The sequence below is a fragment of the Polypterus senegalus genome, chromosome 17 (assembly GCF_016835505.1).
Source record: "Polypterus senegalus isolate Bchr_013 chromosome 17, ASM1683550v1, whole genome shotgun sequence".
Taxonomy (NCBI): Eukaryota; Metazoa; Chordata; class Cladistia; order Polypteriformes; family Polypteridae; genus Polypterus; species Polypterus senegalus.
Window position 1 is genome coordinate 26,016,169 of NC_053170.1, and position 21,365 is coordinate 26,037,533.

A 21,365-nucleotide genomic window follows, 5' to 3' on the forward strand; every position below is an offset into this window, starting at 1 on the left:
TGGTTACTAATGAAGAAGATGGTTAGAATGAAAACCTGCAGCCACTGTGACCCTCAAGAACTGGAGTTTGACACCCGTGCCCTAAGGTATCCATTGGGTTCATTTATTTTTGAAATATAGTTATGACTTTAATTTTGATTTATAACTTGGGCTGTTTAATCACCGACATTTTGTCAGTGCTATTCTTGAATCCCATTGCTAGGACTGAACAGGAGTGGACGTGACTTCAGAGGTCATGGCCTGTCAGTCATAATGTGGTGGGATGAAAGGTCATCCAGGTGTATGCTGCCCTATCCATTTACATGGATTCCAAACTCTTCAAACCTTTTTCTTTTTTTTCTTTGTTTTGTTCCTGTGGTTTTAAACTCTCTGTGTTCCTTCTGTCTTTGCTTTTGTCTCGAGATTCTCAGCTTAGGTTACTGATAGTTGTTTTCCCGGCTTTGACCCCCATTATGTTTTTTTTGACTGAGTCCTTTTCTTCCAGTCACCCTCTGATATTTCGTGCCTACTGGGCATAATAGCTTGCTATTACATTTTATAATAGAAGATGCAGGGCATGAGTCCCAACTAGAAAACAAAAGCCTAAAAACCTACTGAGCATGTTCATTCATCCAGTCAAGCAAGTTATTAAGCATTGTTCTGTATGTTGTGATTACACATACATTGTAAAACAGCTTATACATGTCATGTCAATATTAGGAGATTCAGCCATTTTAAAATGACCAGCATTACCTTCTACCTCAGTTCTTGTCTTCTTCTGTAACGACCTTTCACCCCCCCAGGGGCGGGGTTTCCTCCTGCTCATTTAATGAATGCTGTACACGCCACTGTTGTTTTCAGAATGATTTGACTGCTTAGTTTGTAGATCGAATTCAAAAGCTCGTATTTCTGATATGCCCATGGAGGATTCTCCTCTTAACTCCTAATGTGACATGAAAAAGACCCTCAAGACCTGCCCTTAGCCCCCACCCCCCATTTAACAATAACTGCCCACTGAGCCTCAGTCTGATGATCAGGGAGGCAGGTGGGATTCATATATAAGGAAGGGAGACAGGCAGAGTATTGTGCACCTGAAATCCACTCACTCCAAGTCTCCTTTTGCTGCATGTAATGTTATTCGGCTTTATATTACAACAGATAAAAAATGAAAACATTGCAAGATGTCATCAACTTTCACACTACGGCTTTATACTCAGTGGAAAAACGAGTTATTCCTTATAAATATTTAATCTCATTCTAAAAGATTTTCGCCGAAATCTCTGACATGATTATACATTGCTGAAATATGAAGTAAAGTGTATATTAGCCGCAGTGCCATCAAGCAATCTGGGTGGAATTGCTTTGTGCAGGAGACGTTTGTTTTCGCAGCAATGAATTTTGGTGACAGATGGATGAAGACAAGTAATCAGTCCAGTCAGAAGGCAGTGTTTCCCTAGAAATGTCTGGATGAGTGAATCCTGCTGTGGAAGCAACAGAGGAAGGCTGTTAATAATCCCTAGCAGAACAGAAAAAAAAAAACATTTCTTCGGTACTTAATTGAAGTTAAATTATGACACTTGGATACTTCAGAGCATTGTCTAAATATTTCCTTTTTTTTATTTTTGCTCCTACTTTATGCAAAATATTTTTTTAACTCAACACCTTGTAAGGTATAACGTCAGTGCATCTCAAATTTTGCAATCATTTTGCAATTTTCCACAGAAAATCCATTTTTCCACTGCAAATATCCACTTTTATCAGATCTCCAAAGTTAAAAGGATTTTTTTGATTAAATGGATGACTATGTTGACATGTATTCCTCCAGTCTTTTTTAATTATTTCACTTGCCCAATAATTGTTGGTGCCACCACAGGAATGCTGAGACCTACTTTACTGAGTTGCTTTAGGTGACTTCTAGTCAGGGGGCACATCACACTTGCAGACGACAGTTGTGGATCTCGTTGCAGGATTATGTCAGTTTACACGACTGAAAATTGCTGAGCATGTCAAATTAGCAACTGCATGTGGACCCTTTGGCACAGTTGTACGCACCCCTTTATCTGACGGCCAATAGCATTCTGCCTGATGGAGCTGGTGCTGTACAAAGGGTTAACAGGTCAGTGAGTTCACCTGCAATCTTGGCCCATTTTTTTCGTTTATCCATTCTGTTGTGGTACATAAAACATGAGACGTCGGACTGGTGAACTTCTGTTCTGTTTGTGAGGTCCAAGACACCCATGTTCCTTATTCCTTGTTGCTGCATTATATGCATCGTACTTCCACAGAACCTGACCCTACAACTAAAGCCAGCATAAGTGAACTCTTTGGGATGAGTTGCAGACTAGTTGGCGTATTGCATTACGTTAGTGACCTTCACGCAAGTGCACCGCCAACTGCCTCTGACATACTAAGATTGTGTGAATGAAGAGTACAACTGAAAATCGCGGGGGAAATCGGTGAATGTAGCATGGCTTTAAGAAGTTCTCATTTCAAGACTGGCCTCAATCATTTCAATGGACTTTAGACTTGAAAAAAGCACCAAATGTTGGTTCATTTTATTTTTCAGATCTTCCTATATTCACTTCATCATCATTTGCTGCCATTTTAACTGTTAACTGCAAGACAAAGGCCTCTCCAAGCTTATTCCACAATGCAGATCTTTTGGTCTGCTGTATCCTGGTTGTTCCAGTAAAATTCCTTCTCTCATCCAGCCGTTTTGAATCGGGCCAAATCCTTGGTCTGTTCTTATCTTTCTGAATCCAATGTTAAACTTCTATAGCCCAGCTCTCATCTGTTCTTCTAGCTACATCCAATCCCATTTTCTTTTTGAATGGTGGTAATGAAATCGTTTACTTTGGTCTTCCCACATCTCCATGGTTTCCCACCTATAACAAAATATGATATAATGAAGAAGACTGGAAAGGCGTACATACATGTATTTAGCAATCCATCCATTTTTAGATTTATTTAATCCCATCTATTAATGTAGAGGCTGTAGGGAAGGACACCAGGCATGGAATATCTCTGAATAAAATGAAATGAAATAAAATAGTCCATCTTGGCTCAAGGTTTCATTCAGAATGTTACGCTAAGCAGGATTGCTAGTGTTTTGGTGTGTAATTTTGCATATAAGTTGATAAATATTTTGTATGCCTTTATTTGTATGTTTAAGGACCCTGTTTTAGGACTGAGTCTCTTTGTAATTTTGCGACAGGATTGAGTGAAGTGCCTCAAACCCATTTAGCAAGTGATTCTCTGCAGGACTCTCTCAATCAACCCCCACAGGAAAGCCAGACTGCCTAGCTGACAAACACCACCTCAACACATGGTTTTGGGGGCAGGTGTGAAGGTATTCTCTGCCCAATTGGTCTGACGTATGGCTGTTTGGAATTGGCTTGTATCAGAAGCCTTTAAGTACCACAACACCCTATTGGCTGTAGGATTTGGACAGAGAACCTATAAATTTGCTTGCTGGGACCCGGCTGTCCTTCACAATAGAGACAATTTAAGTAACTAACAAGTCTGTTGGCCACCTAAAACTACACATCAGTATTTATCAGGTTGTATGGTTGCCAGTATTCACTTGTGCTTTGCTTTTGTTATTATTTATGAATATTATCAATAATACATTATTTAAACTGTAACTTAACTCCTGCTTGTCTTTTACTATACCTAATTGCCTGAGGATAAAAATGTAGAAGGGAAGATGGAGAGAACTTATATAGTACAATATCCTATAAAGAGTGGTAAGTCTGTGAGATTTGAGGCATTCTAACAAAGGCTACATATTAATAATACAAAAAAGGAAAGCAGAGTAATATATTACTCTACCAATACTAAACAGCTAGGAAGGGGTTAAAGCCCTACAACACACAATCCTTCATTTTAATTTAAAGTACAAAGCAAAACTTGGATTCACTGAACATTCCAAAGACAGTAAGCAGAAATGTTTGAAAACAAATAATTTGCAGGGTGGCACATCCATCTTAAAACTCTAAGAGACCACATTTGAATTCCTCAAAATTAATTTTATGCATTAATGAATAAATATATATACAGTATATGGGTAAATAGTTTTGCTGTCAAATAATGCAAAGAGTATGTGACATGTGTTTCACCCTAATTCTGGGTTCATCAGGCGTACACACTTGCTGCACTCCCTCTCGGGGATCGAACCTCGGACATCAGTGTCAGAGGCAAAGCCTCTTTACGTTGTGCCACGGCGTGTGGCTCATTTATTTGACAGCATGTAGATTGGGGTAATTGAATTCATGGCAGTCATAGTCTGAATCACAATCTGATTGTATGTGTGGTTACCTACCAGGTAATGCTTGTGGTTGGTCTGCAAGTCGGCAAACATCCGCCACGGTGCCCTCTTTCAGTTTCGAGAAGCAGAGCATAGAATGGTTGAATAGTTTTACTGTCAAATAATGCAGAGTATGCAACACGTGTTTCGCCCTAATTCTGGGCGTACACACTCACTACACCCCATCTCAGGGATTGAACCTTGGACGTCAGCGTCAGAGGCAAAGCCTCTTTATGTTGCGCCACGGCGTGTGGTTCGTTTATTTGACAGCATGTAGATCGGGGTAATTACATATCAACATAAACTAATCTGAGCTACCAGCTGAGGATGAGATAGCAGGCAGAAGAAAACTACTTGGAAGGAGAGTGATGCCCAACTGGGACCCAACAGCCAGAAGAAAAGCACTTCCAAATTATATATGCTGCTAGTTTAAAGGTTTGAAATCACCACAGTTGTTCACAGCATCCCCAAATTAGACACTCATTGAGCAAAATTATTATAACCACTATATTAAAACTTGATAGGAACCATTTGCTCTCTAAACAGCCTCAGTTCTTCATGGCATGAATTCTACATGATGTTGGAAACATTCCTTTGGGATTCTGGTCCATGCTGAGGTGATTGCATCACACAATTTCTGAAGATTTGTCAGCTGCACACTTATGCTATAACTCTCCTGTTCTACCACATTCCAAAAGTGGTCTATTGGATTCAGATCTGGTGACTGGGAAGGCCACTGAAGAACACTGAACTCATTGTCATGTTCATGAAGCCAGTTTGAGCTGACTTTAGTTTTGTCACATGGTGCATTATAATGGTGGGTAAATTTTGGCTATAAAGAGATGCCCATGGTCAGCAACAGTACTCACACAGGTCATGACATTCAATTGATGGTTGATTGGTATTAATGCATCACAGTGTGCCAAGATAACATTCCCTAAACCATTATACCAGCACCACCAGCCTGCACTGTTGACACCAGACAGGTTGGGTTCCTGGACACATGCTGTTGGTCTCAAATTCTGATCCATCCATCTGTGGGCCTCAGCAGATATCAAGGTTCATCAGACTTCCAATCTTCAAATGTCCAGTTTTAGTGATCCTGCATCCACTGCAGCCTCAACTTTCCTTTCTTGATTGGCTGGAGGGGAACCTAACATGGTCATCTACCAATGAAGCCCATCTGCCTTAAAGTTCAACGTGTTGTGCTTTCTGGGATGCTTTTCTGCTCACCACAGTTGTACAGAATGGATATCTGAGTTACCACAATCTTTCTGTCAGTTCAAACCAGTCTGGCCATTCTCCTCTGACCTCTCATCAACAAGGAGTTTTTATCTGCAGATCCGCTGCTCACTGGATGTTTTTTGTTTTTCCCAACATTCTAAGTAAACTCTAGAGACCGTTGTGTGTGAAAATCTCAGGAGATCACCAGAATTCAGAAAAACTCAAACCAGCCCTTCTGGCAACAGAATGCAAAGCACTTTTTCCCACTTCTGGAGTCTGATATTAACATAAACTGAAGCTTTTGATCTGTTATCTGCAGGATTTTTTGCATTGTTCTGTTGCAACGTGATCAGCAAAATGATTGGCTGATTAGATAATTGCATGAGTAAGCAGGGGTTCCTAATCATTTTCCAGGAGAGTATACACTGCTATCTTTAAAGTTCAAAATTGCCATAAATGTTCACTTCAAATGATGACTTCTGAGCCACAACAACCTGCTAATTATAAAAAAGAAATTACCTCATTTTAATAATGTAATATTTAAAATGAAACTACTTAAACTAGATTTCAATACAAGTGTAATAATACAAAAATACATACACATATATAAAAAATAAATAAGAAACCGCAATCTCCTGTCTTATTTTGAGATGAGAATGTCCATACTGTATTTTACATGATATCCAATTAATGACATGTACAGTACAAAGGAAATGCTTGTTTAAATAAAATGGCAAATTAAGAAATATGTTGTATCTATAGTCAAGGCTGCAAGAAACAAAATGTGTGCTTTATGATTACAGTGGATTCTGATCTATCCAGAGTGAGATTTGCCCATGTGTCTGTTTCTTTTGTAATGTATTCTGGATCACAGATGAACTCCAAACCAGTGTGGCGTAGCAGATAAGCCATTGGACTGTAAACCTCAGAGGTCCCATCACTGACTCACTGCATGACCCAGAGGAAGTCACTCGACCAGCCGGGTTTGCAGTTGCAGAAATAGGGAGACAAACAAATACAATGTGCTTTCCAAGACGCTTTAAATGAAAATGAAATATCTATCTATCTATCTATCTATCTATCTATCTATCTATCTATCTATCTATCTATCTATCTATCTATCTATCTATCTATCTATCATATAGTGCCTTTCATATCAATCCTGTCTTTTTGTCTGTCTGTCTCTCAATTGCTTTGGTCTGGAGTGGGTGTGTCTGTGGTTTGTCAAATGCTAGCCTTTTGTTTGTTTCTTTACCTTTTTCCACCTTTTTTCCATTTTTTTTTTTTTTTTGCTGTGTAATTCATCTTTAAAGTATTGCTTAAAAGCAGACAGAAAGTGAAGTTTACATGTTATAAACTCATTAATGACAGTACTTTTAAAAGCCTCGGTAGATGTTGGGCATGTTTTATGTTGTATTGTTGGAGTGAACTGGTAATTGCAAAGTAATGTCAAATTCAAGTGTTTGGGTTATGTCTACTGTTTACAGTTTTGACAAATAATTGGTGTCATTAAAAGTTTTATGTAATGCTATGCTTTAATATGTTTTTTTTTTTGGTGTATATTAAACCAGAATAAAGACATTTAAATGTATCTATCTATCTATCTATCTATCTATCTATCTATCTATCTATCTATCTATCTATCTATCTATCTATCTATCTATCTATCTATCATATATTACACAGTAGATTCATAAAATATAACTTAACCTTTTGATACATACACAAAACAAAATCTAGTGTGTATCAACAGTATAGTCACGCATGTGCACATGAGAGACAATTTATGGGCTTTGATGAATGTAATTACCCACCTTGATCAGGGGTTGGCACAGGGTAGGAGATTGACAGCCACTCCATCTCTGCTGTTACTTCTGTGTTCACTCACATGGACACTCCCCGTCCTGCCTCATGAACTCATAACCCAGAAATTGGCCTTCTCCCATCCAAGTACTAACCGAGCCCGACTCTGCTTATCTGCTTTTTTACAAGCCTTAAATTTTACACCGTTTGGCTTGCTCTCTCTCTCAGGGGTGGGGATCGATCTGTTCTTAACATAATTCTTTTTTTTGTAAAAACTTGATTGCTATGTATTGATTGTAATAAAATTAATAAATAAAAATTAAAAAAAAAAAAAAAAAAGAAATTGGCCTTCTGAGTCAGTTCTGTCTGTGAAGACATTTCCGTAATTGTTGCATGTCTTCCTTTGATTTAAACCTTCCAGCTATATGGGGAGATTTTAGTGGTGCCCCATCTTTTTTCATTGTTCCTATCCTATTTTACAATATACTCTCTCTCTCTCTCTCTTTATATATATATATAGCCCCTGGGTTACATCGGGTCCACTATCATGGACTACTGGAGCTCAGTCTGTTGGGCTCCATGGCCAACACCAGGTGGAGCTGCATGTCTTCCTGAGCCCATGTGGTCTGTGGCTTGTCGTTTCCACAATATATATACAGTATATATATATATATATATATATATATATATATATATATATATATATATATATACTGTATATACTAGGAGACAAAGCCCCTGCTTGCTTTGCTTAGCCCCAGGGCGTTCTTTGAGCCTCTGCCGCTCATGTTGTGAAGGGGGCTGAAAGCCCGAGCTGCGTGTTCTGCTTATTGTGGTGCGCATTGATCATTTAAAAGCCTGTACAGCAGCTGTCCTTGCTTTGCTCGCCCATCCCCTTCCCTGAGCTATGCGCCAACCACTTCTCATCTCTGCTGCTCGCATTGTGAAGGGGGCAGCTGAACACACACTAAGGAGATGCGGACGGATCAGCTGCTGGCTTGCTGCTGCAGAGCTGTGTGTTCTGCTTGTCACGCTGCATGTCAATCATTTAAAAGCCTGTACAGCAGCTGTCCTTTTGTCTCACTGCTTTGTCTTGCGGGACATCTGAGAAGATCACGCCTCGATCCAAGTTTTTTATTATAATAGAAAGATACATACATATATATATATATATATATATATATATATATATATATATATATATATATATATATATATATATATATATATATACCACCATTTGTATAGTGGCCTGTAGAGGGGATCAAATCATGAGTTAAAAAGAAGTCTTTTATTAGACATGTTACTTTTTCAACAAAGAATATTTTCCCTTCTTTTCTTCTCTTGTCTTTTTTTTTTCCTCCACCGTGTCATCCTTCTCCACTCCTGACTTTGACTCACCTGGTGAGGTAGAACAGTGTTTACCAATCACTGGTCTGCAGAAAAGAATCGATTTTAAGAATATTTTTGTCAGTCCTTGATCTGGTCTTTAGAATATTTTTGGTTGTCCATGCAAATCAGTGAATTTCCAGGTTATTTCTTTTTTTTAGCCATTTGTATTCTCCAATCAAGTTGTGCAATAGCTCAATGCTTGAAATGATGGGGGGACACCCCACATAGTCTGTGACCTAATGTTAATAAATATGAATGATCAACATTCAAAAGACAACCCACCTCTCTGATATAATGTTAGTAAATCTTGACGCTCAAAACACCAAGACTCCCCAAGATCCCCAATCTAATATTAATAAATCTGAATGATTGACTCTCGAAGGATGACCAACATCTCCAATCAAATGTTAGTAAATCTTGACATTCAAAATTCACAGGCCTGCATAGATTTTCTCAATCTTTTGCCAGTCTACAAGTCAAAAAGTTTGAAAAATGCTAATGTAGAAAGCTCCATTATGAGCCAGACCCAGGAGTATTTTCCTCACATCAGTGCCATACCCAGGAAGCACTTCTGGATCAGGCAGAATCTTTTGCTGACAGGGGAGTCTCCTCTTAGCAGCGCCCCCTAGCAGTACCCATGGACACCACGTTGGCTGTCTGCCAGAACTGCACCTCCCAAGCAGCCATCATGTGGGGAACTCATTGTCCTGGAAGGTAGTTTTTCTCTTTTCTATTTCTGTGTAAGTATACACATTATGTAAGGTATATATAGTAAGAAAGTAAATAGAGAATATTTTGGGGCACCCATAGACAAATCCTATATAACTGAAATTAAATAAAATATAGTTTCATAAACAGCATTGAGAAATGAAGTCTTGCACATGTGAGTCTAAACCTTGGCTGCTCAAGATGGTGACTCTCTGTTGTTAAGGATGTCTGGCAGGAAGAAGCAAGTACAGGTGGTAGGACACTGGAAGTGACATCAATGGAGTTAAAGCCATGCATTTCCTGCTCAGCAGAAGAAGGAAGAGTAAAGGTGTTAGTAAATAGCACCAACCTTTGAAGTAGTAGGAAATTACCATCATCAGAGCCGTTACGCTGCCCCCAGTGCAAATATATGTGGCAATATGTATAAAGTTAGCAGCAAGCAGTTTAATTTCAGGCATGTGAGAGACTGTGCCTTTATAGGCCACTAACATTATTAATACTTCTGACCATTGTGATGGAAGGAGCGTTTGGTGCAAAGCGGGCCAGCCACCAACCTAACATCAATAGTCCTAAAGATGACTAAAGTGTAAGAAATCAATTTGCTATGAAAGGCTGCTGAACATGGCATGGCATGTGTCTGTCTATCTGTTTTCTCTGTCTAATGTAACTCTTCAAATTTCTACTGGTTTTCCTAGATTTCTGAACCGCTTAAGTCGTTGGTTTGTAACACTTTTGTCTTTGGATTCCAAGTGTTCTATATCAGGTCTCAATGAAGTAGCAGCCTTATCAGAAGGCAATAAATACAAAAGCTGAGAAATTATTGGACCGGATTGTAAATTATTGCAAACATTATTATGCTTTGTGTTGTTCATTACCCTTTGTATATTTCTGATAAGTTATGGAATAAATGAGAGCAGAAATAAAATATAATGAATTGCATGATTCAAGAGCTAGTTGTTGGATATGTCTTTTCTATTAGGGTATCTATTATATTGCAGCATAAAGGCAATGTCACGGAACCTATCAATGAAATGCTTTTGTTTTTGTGCGTAAGTGAATGAAAACATTGACTTCTGGAATCTTTACTGTCAATTGCGAATATTGTGAGTTGTTCATTGTCATTACTAAAGCGGTAGAAAATCTGTTATTCACCGCAATTCTGAAATTATAGAGCATTGTCAAAATGGTGGAAGAAAAGTGAAAAATCTGAAAAAAATGTCAATATAGAAAGGAAATCTTAAATTAAATTGAAATACTTATTACGATAAGAACCTTTTTTAAAAGAAACATACAGTATAAATTATATGCACTCCCATTCCAGATAAACGCGCAGCACTAGCGCTGTTCATCTTGATGTGAGAATTGCTCGTCTCTACGCGGAGACGGGTGCTATCCAGGGTGCTGAAATCGAAACGGCATTTTTAGCAGGGTCGGCGGAGTTCTGTTTTTCATGATTACACATTATTTTAATATGCAAACATCGGTCCGTTATTTTCAGAATCAGATTAATCTAATCAAAAGGGTCGCTAAACAAGACCCAAATGGTTACAAGGCAGGACCCAACTACAGGCTAAATGCCAGCTTCTCACCTACACATCCCACACTCAGTCACGCTGAGACACATGAGGGACATCAAAGCGTTATTTCTTGCCTGATTGCCAATGTTCAGTTGCGAATAGTTACTGACTGCACAATCAACCAACACGCCTCTTACTGTTTTTCACAATTTGTGAAAAATATTCAGTAACAGGGAACCATTCCCGTATCAATGTAGAGGCTACAACCTAATTACAGGAGTTAAGTAGCCAGCTGTTAAGAAATTCAGAATCATTAGATGAACATACGAATACAAAACTGGATTTTTATAAGTAGTATTATTGATAGAAGTAGGTATAGTAACAGCACTAGTGGTAGTAGTGTAAAAACATACAATGAAAGAATAGTTTAGATTGCCTGAATTTGACGTTTATTGAACACAGAATGAGAGGCGCTATATAAAAACAATGTATTATTATTATTATTATCCACCCATCCATCGATTACCCAACCCGCTATATCTGAACTACAGGGTCTGCTGGAGCCATTCCCAGCCAACACAGGGCTCAAGGCAGGAAACAAACGCTGGGCAGTATTATTATTATTGTTATTATTATTCTAGATGCAAGCTACTCGCGCTCGGAAACTAACGTTATGAGAATCCAGCAGATCTCCGCCGCGCAGCACGACACCCCTCTGGTGCCGCGAGCTGGAGTGAGTCACGGCTTTTATCAAAGCTGTCAAGTTGTCCGCTATAAGCCTGACGATTAATAGGTGCTCGATTTAATGTGCAGGGATACTAGACTGATTATTATAATTAGCAGGAGTAATAGTAATACAAACGTAGGACTGATTCTTAATGAAAAAATAAGGAAAAGCCTTATAGGCATATATTTTATTTTTGCGTTAGAAAAATAAAAATAGGAAGACGTTATGATTTCATTTCTTTATTTACATTGATTCGCAAAGTGAATATTACATTGATTAAAACATTTTAAAAGGAAGAAAGTCAAATAACACTTTTAAGGAACAGTGTAGCACTCTTCTTTGTCCCAATCTCTTTATTTCCTACGCCTAATTATGGGCCACGCAGAAAACAAATCCCATGTTCTTGTTTACTAAAAAAAAAAAAAAAAACAAAGCACCCTCTTGGACAAAGTGGAAAGGAGGCAACGGAATGATAATAACTGCAAGCTTTGCAATTGTCCCTTCATTGTTAATACTAACACTTTGATGAACTTGCAGGACTTTCATAAAATAACAAATGAAATGAACACCCCGAGAAGAAAGTTTTCATTTTTCGAAACTATTATGTTTGGTGGTCACAACTTCGATCAATTAATGCAAGGTTTTCTTCTAACAGTATTAACTTAGTGAGGTGGTGCCTGGTAGTTGAAAGAGACTGGTGAAACATAGAATGGTTAATAACTGATGTTCGAGCACGTACAACGCGCGTTTTGATCACGTTAATGCTATATTCTCCTCGTTTTCTACACAATTCCAAGGGACATACTTGTAATGTTTATTTAAGTGTTCAGTGCTATAAAAAAATAATTAGTATCTCTCTCTGTCCATTTCTCTCTCTCTCCCTTTCTCTCATTCTCTATCACTCTCTTTCTCTTTCTCTCTCTCTCTCTCTCTCTCTCTCTCTCTCTGTGTATTCTTGATTGACAAGAACATTTTTGATTCTCAGCCAACTACGCGCTTTTGACGCAAACAAAGCTGTCAGGTTTTATAAGAAATCACCAGAGGACCAAATGCCAGACGTATATTGTACCTGCTGCGAGCAGAGTTAAGTTAGAGCCCAGTCTTGGGACTGTCTCACGAAGGGCACAAGCGCCGAATGCTCGTCTATAAAGTAAGAAACCGCCTACTCCTGTGAAAAGCCCGACACTGGTTTCATAACCGAGAGCAGAGCGCTTGAAGACTGCGATGAGTCGTGAGAGCGGCGCTCATTTCACAGGGTTTAAAAGAAAAGCGGGGACGCGATTGGTGTTTTATCTAATGATTGCAAATGAGATAAGGACTCTCAACGGACTAAAATCGATCCACTGTTAAATCAGCGCTGGACTGCTACCTTTCTTCTTCTGATAAGTGAACAGAAGTTTTTTTAAAGCTCGCTCAAGGAGCCGAGTCGGAGAAATGGAGCTGTCCACGGTTTCAGGACTCGACTTGGCCGATTTATATTCAGCTTTCCCGTTTAATAACACCTTTCAAGAATATCCAAACGGACTCATGTCGAACAGAAGTGCCAACGAGACCGAGCCGATCCCGGAGAGCAGTTACGCGAGCATCATCATCGCTATCTCCATCACCGCTCTCTACTCGGTGGTCTGTGTGGTCGGACTACTTGGGAATATTCTTGTAATGTACGGCATCGTGCGGTAAGTCGTCTCTAGAACCTTTGTTATCTGCTCGGTGATCAATAATGGAATGAAAAGTGTTAATGAGCTTAAAGCGAATTGAAATATCTACCCGATTTACGCTCCATCAAATCACTCAAACACGTTTGAAAAAATAATGTACACTTTTTAAATGTATATCTATGCCGGGGGAGACTGTTAACGCGTGGACTACAGCGCATCGGGACAAAAGAATTAAAAACGCAGTCCTTTCATGCTTCCGAGGCAGCTGAAAAGGTCCATTCCCATGTAAATAATAATACTGAAAGATGATCTGAATTCTGGGGGCACCAAGGAGTTCATACATTTAATTGGGCATCATAATTAGCGTTTAGTTGTCTTCTTCTCTTACAGCTGTTACTATTATTATCATTATTTTCATTGGTCTACTCAACTGCCGCTGTTGCCTCCAAGGACCTGAATTCAATTCGCTTTTCGGCCATTGCCTGAGTGGACTTTTCATAGTAGCCTGGTGACTTTGAAGCTTTGAAAACTGTTCATGTGAGGTAATTCTCTGGGTGTGCTTCAAGAAGGATAGGCACCTTATCTAAGGTTGGATCCTCCCTTTCAATCCTAGAGAGCTAACTGAGTTTTAAAAATGGATGTTAGGATGAATAATAGTAACAATAAATAAGCATATATTATTTTATTTTTCAAATCGCTTAACCTGGTGACTGTAGGCATATATTATTTTAAATAACAGTTGAATTAGTATATCAATTATATTAGCATACATTTCATAATTGGCGTCCTGTCTAGGACTGGCTCCTGCTTTGCATCAGATGTGGCAGGCATAGCCTTTCAGTCCTGAAATAAATCTGAATTGTCCGATTAGGAATGAATGGATCAGTGAATGCTTCACAACTCGTGTAGTTAGGGTTTCTCCAAGCAGTCCGATGGTAGAATGTAGCTCTAGCGAAACTGAACCGGCTTAATTTAATTTAGGAAACGGTAGGAGTAAACAGACATTAATTTCAAAAAAATAAAAAAAATTAAAAAAAAAAAAGAAAGAAAGAAAACAGTGGGAGAGCTTTCCTTGTGCCGGGGTCTTTGTGAGAATAATATGTACGAGTCCGTCCTTTTGGGAAAACCACCAGTGTGCCTGGACAGACGCGCACACGCCCGTGAGTTTGGCATTTCATATGATTCTGGTAATCCTGCACATGTCCCCCTAAATACAATTAAAAGGGTAGACGAGCGGACTGAGAAGACAAGTTAAGGCTGCTAGAAATCTTCGGTGCTGTTCGGACTCCATAAGCCTCAACTTGGGCTGCACTGTCGTGTGTTTGTATCTGTAACTTGAAATGAAAAGTCTTACTGGAATCTGTGCGCTCGGAGGAGTCAATCACATTTTGTAATTCGTTCGTTTTAAATTACAACTTTCTTCTAAGGTCAACATGAAACAATAACACAGCTGGTACAAAGAAACAAAAGGAGATTCATACATGCAAATTTACACGAGTATAATGTGTTCTCATTACGTACATTTGTATGGCTACATTTTTACTATTACGATGTTAGAATGCTTAACCATTCTGCGCCAAAGCGATTATCCTCATCAGTAAAGTCCTTCTCAAAAAAAACCACCAGCAATAAGCTGAGCCTCTCCGACAGTAATCGACGCGTTACAAGTTACAATGTTACGCGTTATAAGTTTTACTAGTCTGAACATCTTTATACGATAACCAGCCTAAACAAACGACATTTATGCGATACCCCCTTACATTTTATTTAGTGAGTCTGTAGGAGTCACATACTACAAAAGTACAATTTTAATGGACAGAAAATGAGGGAATTACCCGGCAGAGGGCGCAGCTGTGATTTCAGAGCCAAATAGTTTTTCACGTTAAATAAACAGAACTCGAGGCATTTCAGACATCGCTTTAGAAACAAAAGCTTACTATTAGCATTTGATCAGTTTAAAACCAGCTTACAGAAATAACATTATGAACTTTTCTTTCTTTCTTTCACTACAGAATACATTTGAAATACAACTTGTACATTTAAAGAAAGAAGCCAGGTACTTGCTACCTGTTTGCAAAATATTATAAAATGATGCATCTTTATAATGCTAACGGAAAAGGGTGGTTTAATTAAGAATTTAAGGAAGTAATCATTTATTTATTAATAACCTGACAAGATGTAATTTCAAAGTTTCAAATCTGTGAAATTATCTATCTATCTATCTATCTATCTATCTATCTATCTATCTATCTATCTATCTATCTATCTATCTATCTATCATACAGTGCCTTTCATATCTATCTATCTATCTATCTATCTATCATACAGTGCCTTTTATATCTATCTATCTATCTATCTATCTATCTATCTATCTATCTATCTATCTATCTATCTATCTATCTATCTACTATATAGTGCCTTTCAAATCAATCTATCTTTCTATTATATAGTGCCTTTCAAATCTATCTATCTATCTATTATATAGTGCCTTTCAAATCTGTCTATCTATCTATCTATCTATCTATCTATCTATCTATCTATCTATCTATCTATCTATCTATCTATTATATAGTGCCTTTCATATCTATCTATCTATCTATCTATCTATTACAATATGCAAGCTTTCGAGGCAACTCAGGCCCTTTCTTTACATCTTGCCTGAAGAAGGGGCCTGAGTTGCCTCGAAAGCTTGCATATTGTAATCCTTTTAGTTAGCCAATAAAATGTGTCATTTTGCTTGACTTTTCACTACTTTTGATATAGAAACTTTCACATCTACCTATTTCAGACATAAATATAATGTACAGTATTATATTTTTTTTACATAATTGCACCCTTCTGATTAATTTGTTTCTTTTAATGCGGTACTGTTGGTTGACTGGCATTGAAAGTCATGATGTTTATAGCTGTAAATAAGATGAATTTGCTAAATGAAGCTGAACGAGCACAAGTATATTTGTAACAGTATAAGGGGAACACGAATCTCTATTTATATGTCCATTTTGTAACTCTAAGCGGTCACAGAAGGCGAATGCGTTGTGACGTGTAGCTCAGCAATGAGCGGCGAGCGGTGGCGCCCCGTATGCTGTGTGGCTTGACGGTTAGCTGACTCTCCGGTCTCCGACCCTCGCGATTGTGGGCGCAGCTCCTGCCAGCTGATCGAGTCACTTCGCCTGCGAGACTGGGTGGTTTTGCTTTACTTTAGAGAGTTGCTTTATCAAATGACAAGGTTTTGTTTAACTAGTCAGGACCTTAGCACAGTGCTGTGAAATCTTCCCATATAGGATGAGATCGTATTGTCTCTTAAGCACTTTTACTCATTTTTGCTGATATTTGCCTCATTACGCACACAAGGCTCCACGGTGGCTTTCAGCGTCGGGTTTACGGTGGCGTGTGCGGATTAATGTGAGGTAAAGCTACTTCTGCTCGAAGAGGAACAATGTTATCATTAGCACTGCTAAGCAAGGAATCTTGCACTAACATTGTTCCATTAATGTAGCAATGACATAATTTATGATAATTAACTGAATTATGAAAATTGCCCTATCAAAATAAATGGAGGCTGGTTGTCAAGGAGATGTGAAAGGGCACAGCAAAACGCTGGCATGTCATTCTGAGAGGAGCGCAATTATCCAACCGTATTGTCAGGTCCCAAAAAAGAACGTTGTGCCGGCTGCATTTCAGGTGTGTCTGCGGCGCCGTTACATGGATTGGTAGAACACGCTTTGTCAGTTTCTCCTTTCAGAAGTTTAGGTGTTCAGCTCTAAAAACACTTCCCTTTTTCAGTATAGAAAACTTTTTTGAAACATTCTGACTCCTGCCTAATCCCGTTCAGGGCCGCTATCCAAGCAGCTCTAGCGGGGGCCAGGAATATTCCGTTAATTTATGAGTACAGGAGTGTATTAATGTAATGAAATGATTTCAAATCCTCATTTTATTCAAGTAGACAATTCTAATTCAGAGATAATTATGGGCTGATGGAATGTCTTAACAGCCAGAAGACCAATTCATAACACTTAATGCGCTGGGGGAGAGTGAACACGTAGCAGTCACCTCAGATTTTGTAGTTAAAGACGGATTCCGATTCAAAGCAGCACTAAAAAAATGGAAGTCTGCTTCTTTTTGATATCGCTCAAGTATCTGACAAGGCTCCTTTATGACCGGCCCCTGCTAATGTAATTAGTGACCTTCAAATGCACCCCCTCGCCCCTAGTGCTGATGTATTCTTGATATTTTACACTTCCTCTCAAGTGTACTGGATAGCAGCAGGACAGGACTGTCACCAAGCCATTAGCAACCTGTCATTGCCACACATCCCAGGTGACAAGCAATGGGACTTTACGAGGACTTATTGTAGATGCGGGCCCAGATAGTCGCACCCTTGCTTGTGATATTAATGTCTGTGTGTTTTCCATTTACTGCCATTATCCATCATCTTGGAAGTTTCATTCTGTGTACCAGTGCTCATGTTTATATTAATCATTTTCATTTCTTCTTCTTCTTTAGTTAGGCACCGCAATGCCAATCCAGTTGGTAATCATAATGGTTGTGATTTATCTTTGAAGAACATCAATGGCTCAGCCTCGTTAGTTACATGGCTTTCTTTTGTGCTGGCCCAGTGTTGTTAGAACTGAATAAGACACACTGACTTTAACCTGAGCAGCTATGGAAAACTAAAAATAAGCTCAGTGTTATTCTATTAATTAATCGACCTTTCATTTATAAAGGGCCACTTCCTGAAGGTGCTCCTCTGCCTCAACTGTCTTGTCTGAGCCAAGTTCTGATGTTCAGCGTTTTAGCTAACAGGAGGCAAAAAAGCAACACAGCATTATTTGAACTCCAGGTGCTGTGCTGTCACTTCTTTGGTGAACATTTCCTCAGCGGCCGTGTGTCATGATCTCACTTCTCCTTTCTGCTCACCCCAGGTGGCCTGTCTTTTGTTCCAGTCATCAGCTCTTTGTTGCCATGTGTCATTTCTCAAGCTTCTTTATTAAAATTGTCTCTTGTTCTTTTATTGTAAGCTTTGTTCTTCATCTTCTGAGTCATGCTGTTACAGTTCTATATTCCAAAAATGGGTGGCACGGTGGCACAGTGGTTAGCTGATGCTTCGTGATGATAGAATTCTGGGTCTGAATTGTGTTTGTGTGGGGTTTGAAAGTTTATCCTGTGAGATGTGCGATTTCCTCCCACGTCCCCAAATCATTTCAATTAGCTTGCTGCGCACATCAAAAGACCTTAGTCTTCCCTGGAAGTCCAATCTCTTCTGGTCCTTCTTGTACGGCGTCACTGTGTTCTCACTGTGCTTCTGTATGCCTACTCAATTTTAAATCCATCCAATGCAATCGCAGAATCCTGGGCTTCACCTCCATGCCACGTCGCCATGAAGCACATGAAACTGCTAAGTTTGTGTTCTCTTGGGCAACTGCTCAGCATTGACACCTCATCCATGTATCTCTCCAGCAACATAACATTGTGCTTAAGTGTGTGTGTGTGTGTTTCATATTGCATCAAGTCTTAATTATCTTGTAATTAGTCTGCTGTTATAAAGGTGTGTATATTATTTCATCTTTTAATTGGACTGCTGTTATTAAGTGTCTGTATCTCAAATCTTAATTATTGTTTAATTAGTCTGCTGTTGTTAAGTGTGTTCATATCATGTTATCATCTTCTGGTCTGCTGTTATTAATTGTGTACATATCATATCATATTTAAATTTTCTCTGCTGTTATTGTCTGTATATTATATATTTTAATTGGTCTTCCATGATTAAGTATGTGTATATCATATTATAAGTATCTTTAAATTGGTCTGCTATTGTTAAGTGTATTCATATCATATCATAAGTATCTTTTAATGGGCCTACTATTGTAAAGTGTGTGTGTGTGTATCATATATCATCTCATAACATATCATAATTATTGCTTAGTTAGTCTGCTTTTATTAAGTGTGTGCATATCACATCATATCATATACTGTATCATATCATCTTCTGGTCAGCTTGTATTAATTGTGTGTATATCATATCATATCATAATTTAATTTTGTCTGCTGTTATTAAGTGTCTGTATATTATGCATTTTAATTGGTCTTCCATTATTAAGAATGTGTACATCATATCATACTATAAGTATCTTTAAACTGGTCTGCTGTTTTTAAGTGTGTGTATATCATATATTATATCTCATCTCAAATCATTTCATATCATCATTTTTATTTAGTCAGTCCACTTTTGTGAAATGTGTTCATATCATATCATATCTTATCATCATCTTCTGGTCTGCTGTTATTATGTGCATATCATATCATATCATGTTATAATGTTTAATTATTCTGCTGTTGTTAAGTGTGTTCATATCATATCATATCAAGTATCTTTTAATGGGTCTACTATTGTAAAGTACGTGTATACCATATATCATATCTCATCTCATAACATATCATAATTATTGTTTAATTAGTCTGCTTTTATTAAGTGTGTGGATATCATATCATAATTAAATTGTTAATTAATTGGTATGGTGTTATTAAGTGTCTCTATTTAATACTCTTTTTTTTTTTGATCTGCTTTTATAAAGTGTGTGTTATATTTAAGAACATAAGAAGAATATAACAAGCTTTGTCCTGCAAAGAGGCTGTTCAGCGCAGCAGAGCTTGTCATGACCTTCTCGTGGCTATGATGTAGCTGAGATAAGAGGGTCTTCGAGTGCTCCTCCTCACTCCAGTTCCCAGTATTCTGTGAATGTGTCGTGTGGTCCTCTGCCTGCACCTCCTGGGTTCTGCCAGGATAGCCTCCAGCCTGCTGTTCTCCTGAGAAGGATTAAGTGGGCTGGATTGTGTTATATTGTGTTTTGTTCTTTACACGTCTTTAATTTAGGTCAATGTTATTGAGTGTGGGGGTATTTGAGGGTGTGCTGTATAATTAATTAGCATCTTGTCCAGAGCTGTGTAAAATGCCACACTGGTAGGCTATGTGCCGTCTCCAAAACTGAATTAAGTTGGTTTAGAAGCAAGTGAAAGAATGGATGAATAATTTCAAGATTTACTCCTGTAATGCATCCAAGATTAGTGTAAAACCAATTTGGCTGTTGGAGGTTGAAGCCAATCAACCTAACAAGTATGTGGTGGCTGTCAGGAATCACCCCTGGCAGTCATGTAAGTCCAATGCAGTGTCTGGTTACAAAATATGGCCAATAAATACGCATGAACACAAGGAGGACATGAAAACTCCCTCTAGACAGTGACCAGGTCAGGACAGGATTCAAATCCAGACAACTAGAGATATAATAGCTGGGATTTGAATTCTTAATCTATTAGTAAATTCAGGACATGCACACATAATGAATGGAGCTGAATGTGTAAAACAGTAGCCCTATGAGAACGAAGCCACTATCACTGAGATTGCTGATGGGAATTATAAGTTGCATGGTGGTGTTCACATTATGACTGAGCCCAATCAGAAACTTGGTAGTCCTCATACACTCCTACCCCTTCACTACTAACGACAGTAAGATGGCAGTCTACAGATCTAGAAATGCTGCTGTGTCAAGGAAAACCTGAGGACGTGAAAGATTTGAAACTCGGTCAGCTAAGCTACTGAAGATTTCCTATTTATGAAGAGCCTTCAAAATTAGAAGGGTAATGAAGGGCCTCACAGGTCTCACATGACTGGGAGACAACTGAGGTTGCTATGCAACAGTAAACAAGCAGTGTGGCCAAAGACAAACAGAATGTGGAAAAGATGGACATAGACTAACAGGTGACACAAGGAAGGGGGCAAGTGCCACGTGATAAGGGGCCACAACATAAAAAATTCAGGGTGCAAGATTTTGTACTGCCCACTATGTGGAAATGGGCGGAGTGGTGGCACTAAGGCTAGGGTTCTGCACAGGTAATTGGAAGGCGTTTTCCCGTAAATGCCAAAAGTGACTCTACGTTGTGTGACCCGACATTTGCTCGATAGACATATGCGCACGGATAAAATAGCGCCGATTAAAACGCGCTAACAAAATCGCGCTGACAAAATCACGAAAGTTTCATTAAATATGAATTAC

General features: G+C 38.6%; 1 protein-coding gene across 1 annotated transcript in view; it reads left to right on the plus strand.

Moving 5' to 3' along the window:
- Positions 1 to 12,712: 12,712 nt before the first annotated feature.
- The window catches only part of LOC120518022 (delta-type opioid receptor-like), a 75,911-nt gene continuing 67,258 nt past the window's right edge, over positions 12,713 to 21,365 (plus strand). The window contains exon 1 of the mRNA XM_039740573.1: positions 12,713 to 13,332. Coding sequence (XP_039596507.1) covers positions 13,091 to 13,332 — 242 coding nt within the window. The 5' untranslated portion in view covers positions 12,713 to 13,090. The remainder of the gene's footprint in view (positions 13,333 to 21,365) is intronic.